General features: G+C 34.7%; 1 protein-coding gene across 7 annotated transcripts in view; it reads right to left on the bottom strand.

Annotated features, from left to right (window-relative positions):
• Positions 1 to 20,372, bottom strand: part of DOCK8 (dedicator of cytokinesis 8) — a 307,293-nt gene that overhangs the window by 117,673 nt on the left and 169,248 nt on the right. For all 7 annotated transcript variants that reach the window (XM_031943861.1, XM_031943857.1, XM_031943889.1 and 4 more), the window contains 5 exons: positions 11,281 to 11,398; positions 8,717 to 8,787; positions 5,396 to 5,534; positions 4,687 to 4,788; positions 2,815 to 2,910 (listed from right to left, as the gene is read on the bottom strand). In XM_031943861.1, the coding sequence (XP_031799721.1) occupies positions 2,815 to 2,910; positions 4,687 to 4,788; positions 5,396 to 5,534; positions 8,717 to 8,787; positions 11,281 to 11,398 (526 nt within the window). The remainder of the gene's footprint in view (positions 1 to 2,814; positions 2,911 to 4,686; positions 4,789 to 5,395; positions 5,535 to 8,716; positions 8,788 to 11,280; positions 11,399 to 20,372) is intronic.

Below are 20,372 nucleotides of genomic sequence, written 5' to 3'. Positions count from 1 at the left end.
CAAAAGAAAATCATTCCCAGGATAATACACTATGACCAAGTAGGATTTATACCAGTAATGCAGGGCTGGTTCAATATTAGGAAAACTATCAGCATAATTGACTATATCAGTAACCAAGTTAACAGAAACCATATGATCAACTCAGTAGATGCAGAAAAAGCATTTGATAAAATCCAACACCCATTCCTATTAAAAATACTAAAGAATATAGGAATAAATGGACTTAAAATAGTCAATAGCATTTATTTAAAACCATCAGTAAGCATCTTAGGTAATGGGGATAAACTGGAACCATTCCCAATAAGATCAGGAATGAAACAGGGTTGCCCACTATCATTATTACTATTCAATCTTGTATTAGAAATGCTAGCTTCAGCAATGAGTTGACAAAGAGTAGTAATGAGGAAACCAAATTATCACTCTTTGCAGATATGATGGTATACTTAGAGAACCCCAGAAATTCTCTACTAAAAAGCTATTAGAAATAATCCACAACGTTTTGAGCATAGTTCCAAATTGCTCTCCAGAATGGTTGAATACTTTCACAACTCCACCAACAATGCACCAGTGTCCCAGTTTTCCCTCATCCCCTCCAACATTCGTCATTATCTTTTCCTGTCATCTTAGCCAATCTGAGAGGTATGTAGTGGTATTTCGGAGTTGTCTTAATTTGCATTTCTCTGATCAATGATGATTTGGAACACCTTTTCATATGACTAGAAAGTTTCAATTTCATCATCTGAAACTTGTTCATATCCTTTGACCATTTATCAGTTGGAGAATGGCTTTGATTTCTTATAAATTAGAGTAAATTCTCTATATATTTTGGAAATGAGGCCTTTATCAGAGCCTTTAACTGTAAAGATGTTTTTCCAGTTTCTTGTTTCCCTTCTAATCTTGTCTGCTTTAGTTTTGTTTGTACAAAGGCTTTTTAACTTGATATAATCAAAATTTTCTATTCTATTCTAATAATGATCTCTAGTTCTTCTTTGATCACAAAGTCCTTCCTCCTCCACAAGTCTAAGAGGTAAATTCTCCTATGTTTTTCTAATTTATTTATAATCTCATTCTTTATGCCTAGATCATGAACTCATTTTGATCTTATCATTGTTCTTATGTACAATGTTAAGTGCGGGTCATACTTTCTGCCATACTATTCCTGGAGAAGGTAGTGTTTTATTTGAGGTTTAAAGTATTTGAGGTATTTAATAGGCAAATAAAAGGAGAGAGCACTAAGGAGGTATTTGGAAGAAGAGGAGCTGAAGCTGGCAGAGACAAAAGATTAGTGGCAAGAGCTCTTGGAACCAAGCAGAGAGATAGGCCTCTAAGAAAGCTAACCGGGCTCAAGGAAAGAGATAAGAAATAAACGTTTGGATTTTATCAGCTGGCTGCATTTGAAGTGATTATTACTTTGAATGGAAACTAAGGCTGCCTCCAGAAAACCTCCCCAAGAAACCTGTTCCCAGAGAGAACGATTATATATTATAAAAAAAGAAGAAGAACACCACACTATGCCATTAAAGTATAATAAAAATACTCCAGTTCACTTAGAATTGAGTATGCAGAGGCAGTAGGATGAGATAAGGCCAGAAAGGTGGCACCATATTGTAAGCATAAGACTGTACAATATACAGGAAGCAAAAGGCTGAGAATTTCTGAACAGTGATATTATCAATCAATCATTAAACATTTATTAAATGCTTTCTACATTTACCTTTTGAAAACTTCAAGGAGTTTATATGCTACTGACTGGAGCTCTTATAAGACAAGATAGTAGCTTGATGGATAAGAAGGTCAAGGGAAGGTTTTTGTATTTTTTTTTTATTTTTTATTTTTGGAGGCAATGAGGTTAAGCCCAGGATCACTCAGCAAATAAGTGTCTGAGGCCAAACTCAAACTCAGATATTCCTAATTTCAGAGCTGGTGCTCTAGCCATTATACTACTTAGCTATTTGTTTGTTTTTAGGACTGGGAAATTTAAATATGTTTTTAGGCCTATGGAAAGGCCATTAGCAGAGAGAGAAGAGTTTAAAGGTTCACCAAGGAGATGAGATAATTTTTGAAGCACAATCCTTGGGGATACAGAAAGGAATGAGATCAAAGAGAGACTAACTTTCAATAACCCCTAGGGATACCTCTTTTTCTATAAAAAAGGAAACAGAAGAGAGAAGTTATGATAATGAAAAGGTTTAGAAAATGATAGTTGTAGAGATGAGGAAGTTCATGTGAGATGTTCCCAGTTTCCTAAGTGAAGGGGTCACTTACTTTAGTAGTAGTAGAAAGGACAGTTGCTTAACATGACTTTTTTTTTTTTTTTTTGTAAAGTTTCTTAGTTTAATCGTAAGGGATTTGATTCAGGCATTTGATACTTGCAAGGAATTTTTTTTAAAAAAGATGAAACTTCAAGGCTTTATGAATGCTTCATAAAGAAATTAAATTGATTAATTTTTATTTGTATTGGAATACCCAAAGCAGAGTAGATCTCTAGAAAGTTGAAGTTGGAGCCATGAAGACCTGGTTTTACTTCCTACTGCTGTCACAAAGCTGGATGACTACAGCCAAATTCTTTATTCTCCCTTTAACCTTAAGCAGCTCTCCAAATCATATCTACTAAGTTACAGATTTAGGTTGTATTTATATCAGTAAAGGGACTACCCATATTGAGGGGATCATCAACAGAACACTAGTACATAAGAAACAACCAAGGGATTTTCATTTGTCATTTTCTACTTTAGAATAGTAATTATTTTTGAGCCCCATAACAGAATTTATTGTATCTGATTCCCTATTAGCCATTTTCTTCTGGCCCCTTACCTGGGTATGGACAGAAGAAACAGCTAGGACTTCAATGTTAAATACTCCTCTATGTCCTTCAGCCCATTTAAAGGGAGAGTTTTGTGGAGGAACCTTCTGTGAGAAAAGAAAAACAAGAGAGATCAATAACAATTGTCATTTCTTATTAAATGGCAGCAACATATAGAGTTATAAATTATTTAAGTTTGCTTGAATAAATGACTTAAAAGAAAAATAACAATAATAACTAAATTCAAGTACAACATTAGAAGCTATTGAGAGATTAGGGGAGGGACAGGAATAATCATTGATGAAGCATCTCCCACATACCATGTGTACCAGTTATGTAGGGGCAGCCAGGTGGATAGAGTAGATAGAGTACTAGGTCTGGACTCAGGAAGACTCTTCTTCATGAGTTCAAATCTGGTGTCAGATATGTACTAGCTGTATTAAGATCTGAGCAAATCATTTAACTATGTTTGGCTCAGTTTCCTCATCTATAAATGAGCTGGAGAAGGAATGGCAAACTGCTCCAGTATCTTTGTCAAGAAAACCTCGAATGGGATCATATAAATGAAAAACAACTCAAACCAACCTCTCAAACATACCATTCCAAGTACTGTGCATAGAGTTTTACAAATATTATTTCATTTGATCCTTACAACAACCATGGGAGAAAGGGACTATTAATATTCCCATTTACAGTTGAAGAAACTGAGACAAACAGAAGCGAAGTAATTTGCCTAGGGTCACAGAACTAGTAAATATCTAAGACTGGATTTGAACTCAGATCTTCCTTACTCCAGGCCTAGAGATTTATCAACTTTGCTACCAGCTACCTTTTTCAAGGTGGTCAACATCTAATGGATAGACAACATGCAAACAACTATGTACAAATAAAATAAATGTCTTATATAGCGTATCAAGATATCTTTCTATCTATCTAGTTTTTGAAAAATAGAAAAATATACCCTTCTTTTTGACATTTCTCTTTTCAAAGACTCTTCCCTGGGTACCCAGGAGAGTTAGAGAGATAGAGTGTACTATTATTAAAGGGGGCCCTTTTGGAAAATATAAAGAACTTAAATATCTTGGGTGAAATTTTTATTTTATTTATTTTTATTTTTTTATTTTATTAAAGCTTTTTATTTACAAAGCATATACATGGGTAATTCTTCCAACATTGACCCTTGAAAAATTCCCCTCCTTCCCCTCGCCCCACCCCCAGCTGGCAGGTAGTCCAATACATGTTAAATATGCTGAAATACATATCAAATCCAATATATGTATACATATCTATATAGTCATCTTGCTGCACAAGAAAAATCAGATCAAGAAGGAAGAAAAGGAAAAACTGAGAAAGAAAACAAAATGCAAGCAAATAACAGAGATAGTGAAAATGCCATGTTGTGTTCCACACTCTTCCCATGTTCCCACTCTCTGGGTGTAGATGACTCTCTTCATCTCTGAACAAGTGGAATTGATTTGAATCATCTCATTGTTGAAGAGAGTTGGGTGAAATTTTTTTTTTAATTTATAAAATGTTGAAAGCTAAAAGGGACCTTCAATTTCAATTAGTTTAAATCTCTTGTTTTACAGATGAAGAAATTGAAGCTCAAAGGGTGATTTGCTTTGGATCACAAAAGTGGCAAATATCAGAGGTGAAATTCAAACCCATGTTTTTTGATTCCAAATCTCTTGGATTTTCTGCTTTTTCATGTTGCTTCCTGGTAGAATTCTGTACATATATTGTTAGTGACCTCTGTTTGAGGAGAAATAGATTGTGTTCACCCTATCAGCATTTACAATGTTTGGCACTGAAAGGACAACATGAAAATAATCAGGTACCTACAAGAAATATATAAAGCAGTTGGAAGGAAGTTTATTGATTACCTCTGGGGAGTGCATTGAGTAGCTGGGAGGAAGTTTTTCCAAAGCAACAGGAAGACAGTAAGGTCCAGTTTGAAGGCGTTCATTAAAGAGAATTGGCAACCACTGAAACAGATGACATAAGGAATAAATTGTTATTTGTTGTAGTTCCCCATTCTGACAACTCATGTAGCTCATAGACATTGACTAGTGTTCATTTAGACAATAATTTCTGTCAAGTTCTTTGCATTTTAAATCCCTTGATAGCTCCAAGAACAGCAATACCGATGATTCCCTGGAATGCTGCTCCTCTCTGTATTCAGCTCCAAAGAAAATGTATTTTTTTTCATTATTGGAAAATATTTTACCATGACATCATCAGTGTTTATTATACTTTAAAATAGTTTAATAGTACAAAAATACCATATTATTTCCTTAATTAAAAAATTGTCTTGCATGACACATCTAGATTACAACATGAAAAAGGAGAGGTATGTAATGAGATTGGGTAAATGATCATTCTTCGAATATCTATTATCTGTGTGCCTTTTCCATTTCTGAGAATATGTCATTTGCCAAATTAAGATCATTTTGTTATTTCTGCCCTTCACTATAATAGGATCTAGGACATTTTGTTAGGAGAAGATGATATGATTTGGTTGTTGATTTCTCCAGAGATTTTGAAGGTCCAAGGAAAGTGAAATGTAAATCATTAGATTTTAAATCAACTCACTGAATATCCTAGGAGACTTTCTATTGAAGTGCCTTGTTTTTGATGACAGCTGATATGATAGAATGTGAAGAGAAGATGGTGATTGACTGTGAGTTTAGCAGGCAATTTAATTTTCACTTCTTCATAAAAATCTGGAGACCTGTTTGGAAAGCACAAAGAATCAGGCATGAATGAAAATCCTTGCTATAAATTATGATTTCAAAGGTACCCCCTACAACAACTCTGTCCTTGACTGTTTATCATTTTTCCTTTCATTTTCCCCCCTTAGATTATAAACTCCTTGAGGGCAGGCACTGTCTTTTGCTTCTTTTTATCTCTAGCACTTAGCACAGTGCCTGGCACATAGTAGGGACTTAATAAGTGTTTACAGATGATTGACTGATTTTTACAAAATTCTTTTCTTATCCTGGGAAAGCTTTGAGGGAGAGTTTATGTCTGGCTAATTTCCATTTACTCAAAAAACAGAATTCATAAACTAAAAGCTATTGCAGAAATAAAGATAATAAACTGGAAATATATAATTAAAGTTCTTGGGTCTGATCTTTGCCTTAGTGGGCAGCGAACAAATCTGTTTTGCACCTGTGAAATAGGAATAATACAATTGGAAAACTGTTATGGGACTCTGCTCAGTATCTATTATTAAAGATTACCTCCTGACTGTTTTTCCTACTTAAAGTTGCTTTAAAAATGAACATGATTTTTAACTAAAGAAACAAATGAAGGATTTGAGTCTCAAACTACTTCTGCCTTTGCTTAAAAATCATGAAAATGGTTGGAAGATATACAAAAGAGATCAAAAGAGAGAGAGAAGAGACTCATATTGATGAGACCCTGAATATTGTTTTGGATCAAGAGAAACTAAAGAATTGATCCCTCAGGCAAGCAAGCACAAGGCTCTGATAGAGATCAATTTAGCTTCATGGTCCCATCCTCTGGGGAGGTCTCCAGCAGTCTCACCTTGCTATGCCCTGTCAGGAATCCAAGTCATGTCCTTGAAGTTAAATTTTCCCCATAAAAGTAAGTTGCTGCTACTCTCCTTTTAGTCAGCCGGCCATAGCACTTTGCCTCATGGTGTCTTTTTCCTTACCTCTCCCCCCATGCTTCTCCTAATTCCATTATGCTTCCCAACCCTCCTTCTCCTCTTTACAACTAACTCTTTTAGGGTGCTAAGTCCCTTTCAGAATTTAGCCTGCCCAAAATAAGATCAAAATGAGTCCATGATTTAGACATAAAGAAAGAGATTATAAACAAATTGGAGGAACATAGGATAGTTTATCTCTCAGACTTGTGGAAGAGGAAGAAATTTGTGACTAAAGACGAACTAGAGACCATTATTGATCACAAAATAGAAAATTTTGATTACATCAAATTAAAAAGCTTCTGTACAAACAAAACTAATGCAAACAAGATTAGAAGGGAAGCAACAAACTGGGAAAACAGCTTCATAGTTAAAGGTTCTGATAAAGGCCTCATTTCCAAAATATATAGAGAACTGACTCTAATTTATAAGAAACCAAGCCATTCTCCAATTGACAAATGGTAAAAGGATATGAACAGACAATTTTCAGATGATGAAATTGAAATTATTAACACTCATATGTAAGAGTGTTCCAAATCATTATTAATCAGAGAAATGCAAATTAAGACAACTCTGAGATACCACTACACACCTGTCAGATTGGCTAAGATGACAGGAAAAAATAATGATGATTGTTGGAGGGGATGCGAGAAAACTGGGACACTGATGCATTGTTGGTGGAGCTGTGAATGAATCCAACCATTCTGAAGAGCAATCTGGAATTATGCCCAAAAAGTTATCAAACTGTGCCTACCCTGTGATCCAGCAGTGTTTCTACTGGGCTTATACCCCAAGGAGATACTAAAGAAGGGAAAGAGACCAGTATGTGCCAAAATGTTTGTGGCAGCCCTGTCTGTAGTGGCTAGAAACTGGAAAATGAATGGATGCCCATCAATTGGAGAATGGCTAAATAAATTGTGGTATATGAATGTTATGGAATATTATTTTTCTGTAAGAAATGACCAGCAGGATGAATACAGAGAGGCTTGGAGAGAATTACATGAACTGATGCTAAGTGAAATGAGCAGAACCAAGAGATCATTATATACGTCAACAATGATACTGTATGAGGATGTATTCTGATGGAAGTGAATTTCTTTGACAAAGAGACCTAATTCAGTTTCAATTGATCAATGATGGACAGAAGCAGCTACACCCAAAGAAAAAAATACTAGGAAATGAATGTAAACTGTTGTTTGCATTTTTGTTTTTCTTCCCGGGTTATTTTTACCTTCTGAATCCAATTCTCCCTGTGCAACAAGAAAACTGTTTGGATCTGCACACATACATCGTATCTAGGATATACTACAACATATTCAACATGTATAGGACTGCTTGCCATCTAGGGGAGGGGGTGGAGGGTGGGAGGGAAAAATCAGAACAGAAGTGAGTGAAAGGGATAATGTTGTAAAAAATTACCCTGGCATGGAGTCTGTCAATAAAAAGTTACTATAATAAAAAAAAAATAAAAATTTAGCCTGCCAGCTAAGGACATGCCTCAACCTCATGGAGTGCTCGCTTTCTACTGGATAATTGTGTGTTGCACTGAGGAACTTGTCTTTCATATGCTCTCCTACTCTGTTTCATATTCACCATTCCAGGTGTCTATTGTATCCCTTCATTTGTCTGTAACTTTGTTTACTAAATAAATCTACCTTTTGCCAAAGAGAATGGCCATTATGAATTCTTTACACGTCTAAACCCCAATTTTTGGTACCTGCCTCATTTGGTGACAAACCCCACATTATAGATCATATCAATATGAACAAAAATATTTATAATAGTTCTTTTTTTGTAGTGGAAAACAATTGGAAATTGAGGGGGCACTTATCAATTTGGAGAGGGATGTTGAACAAATTATGGTATATGAATATAATGGAATATTCTTGTGCCATAAAAATGATGAAAGGGAAGATTTTAGAAAACTTTGTTAAGGCTTGGCATGAAGTGATTAACAAGCACAATCAGAAGACCAATTTATACAATAACAATATCAATACAATGATCAATCATAATTCCAGAGGATCAATGATGAAGCATCATGCCCTCCTCCTAATGAAGAGGTACTTTGTTTTACTTGATTATGGTATTTGTTTTAAGGGTTTTGTTTTTCTTTATTTTTTACCAAGTTGGAAGAAAAAGGGGAATGGTAGAGAAAATAAATCCTTGTTATTTGAAAAAAAAAAAAGGTAAAAGAAAATAATAGGCACAGGACATTTAGGAGAGTAAAAAATGATACTTACTTGTTGTGGTATGTGATGGCTGTGTAGACTTCTTTTAAAAATTCAGGACCATTAGATTTTCCAAAGATGACCTGTGCCCCCAAATAGAAGAAATCAAGACAACAGTTATATCTGTGTATAGAATGTTATCAAGACATCTTAATCATAACAAGAACAATCTGGTATACTAAACTGAGAATGAAGAGTTCTAGATTCTACTCTTAGATTGCCTGGATGTGCAAGTATTAATCCTCTGTTTGGAATCTGGTACTTTTAAAAAAATTCTCTGACTTCATTATCAAACCCTGATCTTAGACCTTTTTTTCTTTACTTTGGAAAAGAACAGTTAATTTTCCAGGGGAAGCTAGAAGTCAAAGAATATTCTCCCAGGAACCTTGCTTCCTTTCTGATTATCCTAAACCTCCCCCATTACTGTATCTTTTTCTCTTATCTGTTCTCCCTTATAAGAAGGTGCTGGAAAACTGCCTTTTCTATGAATACAATGAGAGGCAGGAGAGATCCAATATTAGATGATGGTTCATTATTACATGGGGAGCTAAAATAAATGAACTCAAGGAATAGCTTAATCCAGTTTAATGAGTTAATAGAAAATAATTTTAACCACAGGATGTTAAGACACTTCAAGTAAGGAAATCTTGACATTCCTAGTCCCTCTGAGGTCTGTGCTTTATCTATTTACAATTACTTCTCTAATTCTAATCCATTAAGGATCTGTCATTTTATTGGTGTGGGTACTGGCTCTAACTGACACAGATCAAAATCACTTTACCTTTTGGGAGATGGTATATGTAAGTTATAGTCCTCAGAATTTATCATTCTGAGACTAATCTTGTCAGGCCTCTTTCTAAATTTAGCTAAATTGATCTTCAGATAAGACATGGTTTGCTGCTGAGAAACTCTGAGCCTTTGCACTTGATTGAACCTGCTACTATCATTATTTATTATTATTCTTATCATCATTATTATTATTCCTGTTTTACAAATGAGGAAATTTAGGCACAGAGGGGTTAAGTGACTTGCCCATGATCACACTACTGTGTGATGTGATTTGAGGTTTTGTTGTGCCACAGTTCCCTTTTGATGTCCTGACCTAGTTTCCCCATTGTCCTATCTGCCTCAGGTTATAACCTTTCCCTCTTAATGTTTGATGAGATAAAGGTCTACCTCAGTTGCTCTGCCCCAAAACCCTAGGCTATAATCATTCCCTCTTAAATGGCTGATAAGATAAAGGTTTTATATCTTTAGGTTATAGTCATTCCTTTTTAATATTTGACAGGATAAAGGTTTATCCATTTTAGACATCATTAGAATATCAGTAACCTCTCCAGTACCTCCCTCCATTGTGTCATCCTAGGTGCCTCCCCCCATTAGGTTATCCCCATACAGGTACCTTCCCCATTATGCCATTGTTCTTGTTATCCTATAAAAAAGCTTGCTCTCAGATACTTAGCGCTGGATTCTTTAAGATGATAGTCCCCTCCAGCCCTGGGCCCAAACATGGATCCATTGGTCCCAGTATACTATCTCTCCATTTAATAAACTATTGAATTGGTCTCTAATCTCTGTCTTGTTCAGTTTCTCCGGCATTACAGTTTAATTGATTTCAAGTCCTGGGGTCTTGCTCCCTGTATCACCTGTCCTCCTATTAAGGGATAGAATCAGTTCCAAAGTTAATACTATCTGGTTTCAAAGTCTGAGTCTACATACAATGGCTATATGACCCAGGACAAGTCATTTAATGTGGATATCTGAAACTGTTGAGTCAATGAACGGAAGTCAGGACCGCTGAGCACTTGAGGCTAACTACCGATTGGATAGTACTCTATGGGCATATTCTTAGAAAATGGTCCTTTCCACTATCCGTACTGGCTCAATGATTGGTGTATAGAGGATTGTAGGAAGGACTAGAGGGTGGAGTAAGACAAGCGAGAGACTCTTGGAGGTAGAGGAGGGAGAAGCGGAGAATCTGCTTCCATCCTGTTCAAACCTGTGTCTAAGACCAAAAATAAAGACTGAGGATTTTTGTTTATCCTGACTCCGGCTGATTCTGGGGTATCCTGGGTGCCAGCACGGTTGTTACAATTTAATGTCTTGGTGATCCAGGCAATTCTCTCCCAATTTAATACATTGGTAGACAAGTGGAGATTGCTCATTTGAAGCTTCCTGTACCAATAAAATCAAAGGTCCAGTCTATGCTATCCACATTGACCAATTGATAAGAATGGACCTTGGATCAATGGACACTATGTCCACTTTAGAAAGCAGCTTTGGATGTAGGTGATAAGCCAAATAGTGGCCTTTGACTCTTGTGTGAGGAATGCAACTTTTATCTTCTGCTACTTGTGGGGAAAAGTTTCTGTCCATCTTCACAATGAAGGAGGAATGGCTTATAGTCAAGAGATTGGCCCTTTTGGTACTTTAGAACACTAAGCTAGTCAGTATGCATGTCATGGGGACACAGTTCTGAGGTCCTCTATTTATAATTGAAATTCACAAGGGGATTTTGGTGGTGTTTTGTTTTTTGCCTATTCTGTCTTATGGTAATTATTTATTTTACACATTACCGGCATAGCATTGTTAGCATCTTCTCCACACATAAATTGGATCTTAATTGTAATGTTCCTTGCAGATGCCAATTTGTTAGCAAAGTTGAGCCTCTGTGGGTAGACAAAGAGAAGATTTCTGGAAAAGAAAAAAAGGAACAGATAAATGAGGGAGAAGGGACTGAGGTTTGATGAGAGAACTTGATATTTTGTAGAGACTTTAATTCAAAGAAGAAATAATCCTTGCAAAAGGGCTATTCTTTATTGTTATGAATTCTTTAAAAAATGGAGCCTTTTCTTTGTAAAAACTGTCATAGAAGAATGACAAGAACATGTAATGACTACAACATTGTGAATGAAGAGATCACTAACAGGAAACTAAAATCCTAATGATGGAAAAATCAGTGAAAATCCTAGAAAAAAAAAGTCATGAAACACTCCCCAATCAACAAGTGATTATTAAGTGCCTACTCTGTACCTGAATCACCTCACTGTTGAAAAGGGCCACGGTATAATCTTGCTATTGCTGTATATAATGTTCTCCTGGTTCTACTCATTTCACTTAGTATCAGTTCATGTAATCTCTTCAGACCTTTCTGAAATCATTCTGCTGACTACTTCTTATAGAACAATACTATTGCATAATATTCACATACCATAATAACTTATTCAGCCATCTTCCAACTAATGGGCATCTCCTCAATTTTCAGTTTCTTACCACTACAAAAAAGGGCTGCTACAAACATTTTTGCACATATGGGTCTTTTCCCCTTTTTTTATGATTTCTTTAGGATATAGGCCCAGTAAGAGACACTGATGGATCAAAGGGAATGCCTAGTTTACTAACTCTTTGGGCATAGTTCCAAATTGTTCTCCAAAATGGCTGGTTCAGTTCTCAACTCCACCAACAATGTATTAGTGTCCCAGTTTTCCCACATCCCCTCCAACATTCATTATTATCTTTTCCTGTCATCTTATTAGACAATCTGTGAGGTGTGTAATGGTACCTCAGATTTGTCTTAATTTGCATTTAATAAATAAATCAATAGTGATTTAGAACATTTTTTCATATGACTAGAAATGGTCTTAATTTCTTCATCTGAAAATTGTCTGTTCATATCCTTTGTCCATTTATCAACTGGAGAATGGCTTGAATTCTTTTAAATTTGAATTGATTTTGTATATATTTTAGAAATGAGGCCTTTACTAAACCCTTGGATATGTCACATCCTCCCCCCTCAGTTTATTGCTTCCTTTGTAATTTTGTCTGCATTGGTTTTGTTTGTACAAAAACTTTTAAACTTAACAATCAAAATGATCCATTTTGCATTCCATACTCTATTCTAGTTCTTCTTTGGCCATACATTCCTTCCTTTTCCATAGATTTGGGAGGTAGACTATCCTTTGTTCTTCTAATTTGCTTATAGTATCACTCTTTATGTCTAAATCATGAACCCAAGTCAAACTTATCATGGTATAGGGTGTTAGGTGTGGGTCAATACCTAGTTTTTACCATACTAATTTCTCACTTTTCCCAGAAATTTTTGTCAAATAGTGAATTCTTATCCCAAAATCTGGGGTTATTGGGTTTATCAACACTAGATTTATTATAGTCATTGACTATTGTGTCTCGTGAACCTAACCTAGATCAACTACTATATTTCTTAGCCAGTACCAAATGATCTTTATGACTGCTGCTTTATAATATAATTTTAGGTCTGATACAGCTAGGTGTAGAGGGCCAAAATTTAGGAGAAGTATCTTGAAACAAGGTATTAACTCAGTGGAATTGATGAGACAATGGTTATCTAGTTTATATATACTTAGTACTTAGTATGGTGATATAATGGTTTTCTAGTTCACATATATCTAGTATGATATAATAATATAATCATTTTAATTTGATATAATGATATAATCACTCTAGATTGGCTTATACTCAGTATATTGTAATGATGTAATTGTAATAGGGTATTTAAACTGACTTGGTCCCCAAGTCAGACTTAGATGGAGACTGGTTGAGACTGTCAGATTGTCAGACTGCTGGAGGAGACTGGGTCAAACTACAACAGACACAGACTGTGAAGGAGACAAGAAAGACTTTGGACTCTATTCTTGTCCATACTTGTGGTGACTATCCTGCTGAGACCAAGGCTCTTCTGGAGAACCTCCAGAAAGATAGCCAGGACATTACAGCTAGGCCACTTTCATCAGCATTTTTTTCATTTATTCCTTTGAACTTCTTGACCTTTTGTTCTTCCAGATGAACTTTATTATTATTTTTTCTAGTTCTGTAAAATAATTTCTTGGGTGTGTGATTGGTATAGCACTGTAATAAGTAGATTAATTTAGGTAGTATTGTCATTTTTATTATATTAGCTTGGCCTACCCATGAGCACTTGATATTTTTCCAATTGATTATATCTGACTTTATTTGTGTGGAAATTGTTTTCTAATTGTGTTCAAATACTTCCTGACTTTGTCTTGGCAGGTAGACTCCCAAATATTTTATATTATCTGTAGTTATTTTAAATGAAATTTCTCTTTGTATCTCTTCCTGCTGGACTTTGTTGGTAACATATTTTTATATGCTGATGATTTATGTGGATTTATTTTGTATCCTGCAATGTTGGTAAAGTTATGAATTGTTTCTAGAAGCTTTTAGTTGGTCCTCTAGGATTCTTTAAGTGTATTATCATATCATCTGCAAAGAGTGATAATTGGTTTCCTCATTGCCTACTCCAATTCCTCTAAGTTCTTTTTCTTCTCTTATTGCCAAAGCTAACATTTCTAATACAATATTGAATAGTAATGGTGATAGGGGCAAACTTTTTTCATTCCTGATCTTCCTGGGAATGGTTCTAGTACGATACTTGCTGATGATTTTAAATACATGCTACTGCTGTAGACATAATACACAAATATATATACACATATATACATATATATAACTATGCCTATCTGCAAAAAAACAAAAATACATTTATATGTATATATATGAGATTGTTCAAAATCAATTGTTCTTTGTTATGCTAAAGAAAGGTTGTTTATTGCTACAGGAGACGTTTCTGTGGAATTGTGAAATATTGGAAGACATTACACTGGCTGATGGTGATAGAATTTTCTTTTCTGTAAAATTTAATAAAATGGTAGACAAATATCTCTCTGAGTAGATAAGGTGACAGAGAGGTAGGTCTTCAACTATGCCTAGACAGATAGTTAGATTTTGGACAAACAGATAAGGAGATGAGGAAAAGGGCATATTGGGAGCAAAGGTAAAGAGATCTGGCTAAGTAGATAGGAAATTCTTTATTTGACATACCTTTCAAAAGAATGAAAACAAGCTTTGTCTTATATTGTAATTCTTATATCTTGGGCAATGAATGTTTTATTTGTAGACTATGGAGATATGTTCCTGATGGGACAAGATTAAAATAATTCTGCTATTGATTAAATACAATGGAGCACCTTCATGGCATCAGTAATCAAGAAATCAGAGCAATCCTATTTATGGAAATCTATCAGTTTGTTTTTTTTTTCAAATAATCATAGGTTCACCCTAGCTATTTTGGCTGTTTCAAAGCCACTGTTTATTTTTCTCTTCAGTCCCTTTTGAAGATACAAAGTGTGAGAATAAACAAGATTTTTTACAGATGTGAAAATTTAACAAGATTGATTAAGTGAATAAGATGCTTTTTGTTGGTGTTTTTGTTCTTTATATGGTTCTTTCTGGGGGAGAGGTTTTCTTGGGGAGGTTTTCTGGAGGCAGCTTTAGTTTCAATTGAAAGTATTAATCACCCAAAATCCCAGCCAGCTGATAAAAGTTCAGATCTTTTATTGTCCTTCAATATAGCCTGGTTAGCTCAGGGGCCTATCTCTCTGCTTAGTTCTAAGAGCTCTTGCAGCTTTGTCCTTGGCTTCTGCCTCTGCTTTCTTCAGCCTTCAGCCAACACCAAGGTGGAAGATGCAATGAATCTCTCTTGCCTCGAAAAGAGGACTTGTGGGCTTCTTCCCAGAGTGCTCCTCTCCAACCCCAGTCAATGTTTCGAAGTAAGTCCTTCCAAGCTCTAAGAGCTTCCAACAGCTTTTAATTTAAAAATAGTTAAAAAAAAAAAAAAAAAGATTGATGGGGCTCAAAAATTAGGAAAAAAAAGAATCCTTGTTTACATGTATTGGATGTAACATATATTGTAACATATTTAACATGTATTAGACTACCTGCCATCTAGGGGATGGGGTGGGAGTAAAGAGGGAAAAATTTGGAACAGAAGGTTTTGCAAGGGTCAATGTTGTAAAATTACCCATGCATATGTTTTATAAATAAATAAATAAAAAATTAAAGAAAAAAGAAAGGAAAAAAAAAAAAAGAATCTTAGGCTTTTAAGCTAGATAAGGGACCTTAAAGGTCTAGCTCATCTTGCAATCTTTGGTAGCTGGTTTTGAATCTATGAGAACCAATATCAAGTGAAGGGAAATTTATCATTTGTGATATGACATCTTTAATTCCAAATTAAAACAATCTACAAACCTGAATGCCCTACTACATACAAATAACTGTGCACACTAGGACTATAAGGACCTCAGATCCTTGTTGAACTTTGTCCAAATCCTTCATTTTAGAAATGGATAAACTGAGGACTATTATTAGAGAGTAATACATTGTATACACACACAGCTGTGGAAATAATCCTCCTAAGGCACAGGTCCAACATATCATTCACTCTTCTGCTCAAAACCTTGTCATGACGCTCCATGCCAAAGAATGAAATACCAACTCCTTATCCTGATATTTAAGGCACTCCTCAATCTGGCACCTGTCCAGCAGTTACCATTTTAGTTTTATTTCATATAATTTCTTTTACAAATTCTGTATTTCAAACAAATTGGACTATGAGTGAATTCCTAAACTTGATATTCCATTTCCCAGCTTCAAGCCTAGAATCTACTGCCATCTCACACTCACCTTTCAGAGTTATTTTCTTTAATTCAATTTAGTAGATTATAGACAAATGTCTCTTTAGGCATGTCAAGCATTACAAAGAAGTAGGTCTTGACTCATTCCTTAAAGCATTTTGGAAAGATAGAGAGGAGCACAACATGAACAATTCTTACATTTTGAACTGTTTTATTTGTAGACTTCAGGGATATGTTACCCAGTTGATAATGTTTTCTTCTTTAATGTGGTACTTATTTTTGTATCTGTTATATCCCTCCCAGTAAAAAGTAAGCTCATTGAGGACAGAAATTGTTTTCTTTTTGTCTAGAAAGACAATCTAAGGACTGTTCCAGCTCTTAGAGCAGTGCCTTAGATGTACTAAGTGATTAATATATATTTGTTGAATTGCACTGAACTGAAGAATCCAAAGTCACATAACAAAATAAGAGATATAACTGACACAATGCTGCTTCAAAGGATGATTTTCTACATAATTACAATATGCTGTACACTTCCAAAATTTTATATAACACATAATTAATAGAGATGAACATTGGCTGATAATACACTTCAGTCCATTAAGAAGTCAAAACAAAGGTGAAATGAAGTGGAAAATCCTAGTAGGGTTGTACCTTCGTTGAATCTTGGGAGTCAGAAGATCTGAGTTTTAATTCAGCATTAGACACTTAGTAGCTGAGTGACCTTGGACTCCAAATAATTTGAAAATATTTCAATAAAGCAATGTCTCCTCTTTACAGGAAAAGATAATGACGAATGTTGGAGAGGATGTGGGAGAACTGGGATACATTAGTTGCAAGCTGATCCAATCATTGTGGAGAACAATTTGGGACTATGCTTAAAGGGTTATCAAACTGTGCATACCCTTTGATTCAGCAGTGTTTCTCCTGGGCTTATATAACAAAGAGATCTTAAAGGAGGGAAAGGGACCCAGACCTACATGTGCAAAAATGTTTGTGCAGCCCTTTTTTTAGTGGCAAGAAACTGGAAACTGAGTGGATGCCCATAAGTTGGAGAATGGCTGAATATGATATATGAATGTTATGGAATATTATTGTTCTATAAGATATGATCAGAAGGATGATTTCATAGAGGCCTGGAGAGACTTACATGAACTGATGCTAAGTGAAATGGGCAAAATCAGAAGATAACTGTACACAGCAACAAGAAGATTATACAATGATCAATTCTGATGGATGTGGCTCTTTTCAACAAAGACATGAATCAGGCCATTTCCAATGATTTTGTGATGATGAGAGCCATCTATACCCAGAGAGAGGACTGTGGGAAGTGAGTGTAGATCACAACATAGCATTTTCATGCTTTTTGTTGTTTGCTAGCATTTTATTTTCTATTTATTTTCCTTTTTGATCTGATTTTTCGTGTGCAGCAAGATAATAAGATAACATTTTTACCTTGTTTAACATATATTACTTTCCATCTGGGGGAGGCGGTGAGAGAAAGGGCGGGGGGAATTGGAACACAAGGTTTTTCAAAAGTCATTGTTGAAAAATAATCCTTGCATATGTTTTGAGAATAAAAAACTTCAATTAAAAAAAATCTGCTCAATTCATTGAATATTTTTTGCAAAAATGTGGTCCTTGTGTTTAGTATAGTATAGATATTTGTGATTCACAAAATTCCAGAACATTTAATAATCAAATACTATGAGCACACATTTTAATAGCACTTAACCCAATATTCTACCCAAAAGCTGCTTCAAAAATAAAAACAAAGAAACTTCCTGAAACTGAAATTATTAAAATAATAATAATAATTTTTAAAACTACATTTTAAAGGATATTTGAGAACAAACATTTCTATTATGTTTGGCTTCTCAGTTATTACAATTAAAATGCCATCTTATGTGACTTTATATAACATTATTATTGATGATAATAATTTCTACCTTTTGAATTCCTCATCTAGACTTTTTAAATATGCACTCATTAAATAATAATACCTTGTGTTATATTCATTGAGTGCCTTTCATCATAGCCACTTCACATGCCAAGCTCATTACCACATCAATCCTGATGACATTTCTATGGGGTAGGTAAAAGTTTTGCTCAAGTAATGAATTTAACCAGCTACACCCAGCAAAAGAAGTCTGGGAAATGAGTATGAACCACTACATAGAATTCCCAATCTCTCTATTTTTGTCCACCTGCATTTTGATTTCCTTCACAAGCTAATTGTACGCTATTTCAAAGTCCGACTTTTTATACAGCAAAATGACTGTTTGGAAATGTATATTTATATTGTATTTAATTTATACTTTAATATATTTAACATGTATTGGTCAACCTGCCATCAAGGGAAGGGGGTAAGGGAAAGGAGGGGAAAAATTGGAACAAAAGGTTTGGCATTTGTCAATGCTATAAAAATTACCCATGCATATAACTTGTAAATAAAAAACTATAATAATAAAAAAATAATAACTCTGGGCAAAAATTAAAAAAAAAAAAAAAAAAGCTTTGCTGAAAGATAGATCTTAGAGAAAAAAATCATTTGGCCCACTAAATATTGTTTTGCCTCAAAAGGAAAAATTGAAAAGTTTTAGGAAGGACAGAGATTTCTATAAAATCCACTTAGCTATTTAAAGAAAAGCCATTTTATTTTAAGTTTGAAGGCATCATTCATGGAAAGAAAGGCGACATGGGTAGTTTTATCACAATCAGCTTCCCATTTAGTTTATTCCTATGGAAAGGCCTAGGATATGAACTAGTACCTTTTGTTGCCTAGTGTGATTTAAAGAGTATCAGGAAGGATCCTTTGTCCCTAGACATCTCTCCTATATTTTCAGACAACTCTCTCAGACTATAAATTACAGAGGAAATATCTGCTTTGGTAGGAGTTTTCTCATTAGACATTCCATGAACTCATATTACAGATCCAGTCCAAAACAATATACTGCAAAGTATATTCTATTGCGAGTAATTTTATTAATGAAGAGATTCACTCATTTAAAAGAAATGAACAAATATCCTGATTTAAAAGATAAGTATCTTCAGAAAACATTAAGGAAATTATCAGTCACTCGCAATTTAGTATGAATTAGAAAAACCCAGCTCCTTCCTTTCTAACAACTACCTGAAATTCATGGGCACTGTTGAAATAGGGATTTCAAAAAAGGAAGGTGAGTGAAGAGAGGTGAAAGGATAATTATGAAGTAGAGGACACTGCACAAAAGAAAGTAATTTTGGATAGGTTTGGATGTCCAGGGGAAGATTCTTTTAAACAAGAAAGCTTAGGGTAGTTGAGGAGCAGAAATACCAGTAATTGTGAAAGAGAAAATGATGAAGAAAGAGCAGGTAGAGATAAACTTCTACTCTATAATTTTTCCTAGGGATGGCCTTACCCATAAGGATTCCTGTATCCAATACAAGAAACAAACAGAGAAAAGGCAAGGGGTCCATTCTAAGTATGGTATTTCTCCTTTTTTTGTAAGGTTTAAATTTTTTAAAAATTCAGATTTGTTTAATTATTTAAATCAGTGGATCAGTAGGTACTGTTAAAAAATAAATTATAATATATATGTATTTTTTTTTGCTGAGGCAATTGGGGTTAAGTGACTTGCCCAGGTCACATGGCTAGGAAGTGTTGTGTCTGAGGCCAGATTTGAACTCAGGTCCTCCTGACTTCAGGGTTGGTGCTCTATCCACTACATCACTAGCTGCCGCAACAAATAAATTTTTAAAAATAAGTAATAAATAATAAATTTACTAGGCCAGGTGGAACATTTCCTTGCTACCCATTTTCTCTGAAATACAATAATCACGGAAGTCTTTTCCATCTCTAATGCTCTCGAACTTTAATTAAATTAGCAAAAGAGAAAAAAGCTAAATAAAAATTGCATAAAAACATTTATTTAAAAAAAATAATAAATCATTCCAGGTCATGTGAGCAATAAGACAGAAGATTAAATATTTCTCTGACCCCTACAACCTTTCAAACCTTCTCAAATTAGAATCATACTTTTAATGCTATAATAACAATTCAGTTACCAAGGAGATATTTTATAGAACTTGATAAAAAATAAAAACAAAATTAATTTGGAAAAACAAAGGATCTGAAATATCAAGAGAAGTGATAAAAAGAAGCAAAGATGAATGGGGCTATGCAATTCTAGTCCTCAAACTGTATTATAAAGCAGCAG

The sequence above is a fragment of the Sarcophilus harrisii genome, chromosome 1, assembly GCF_902635505.1.
Source record: "Sarcophilus harrisii chromosome 1, mSarHar1.11, whole genome shotgun sequence".
Taxonomy (NCBI): domain Eukaryota; kingdom Metazoa; phylum Chordata; class Mammalia; order Dasyuromorphia; family Dasyuridae; genus Sarcophilus; species Sarcophilus harrisii.
This window is presented reverse-complemented; position numbering and strand designations above follow the sequence as displayed.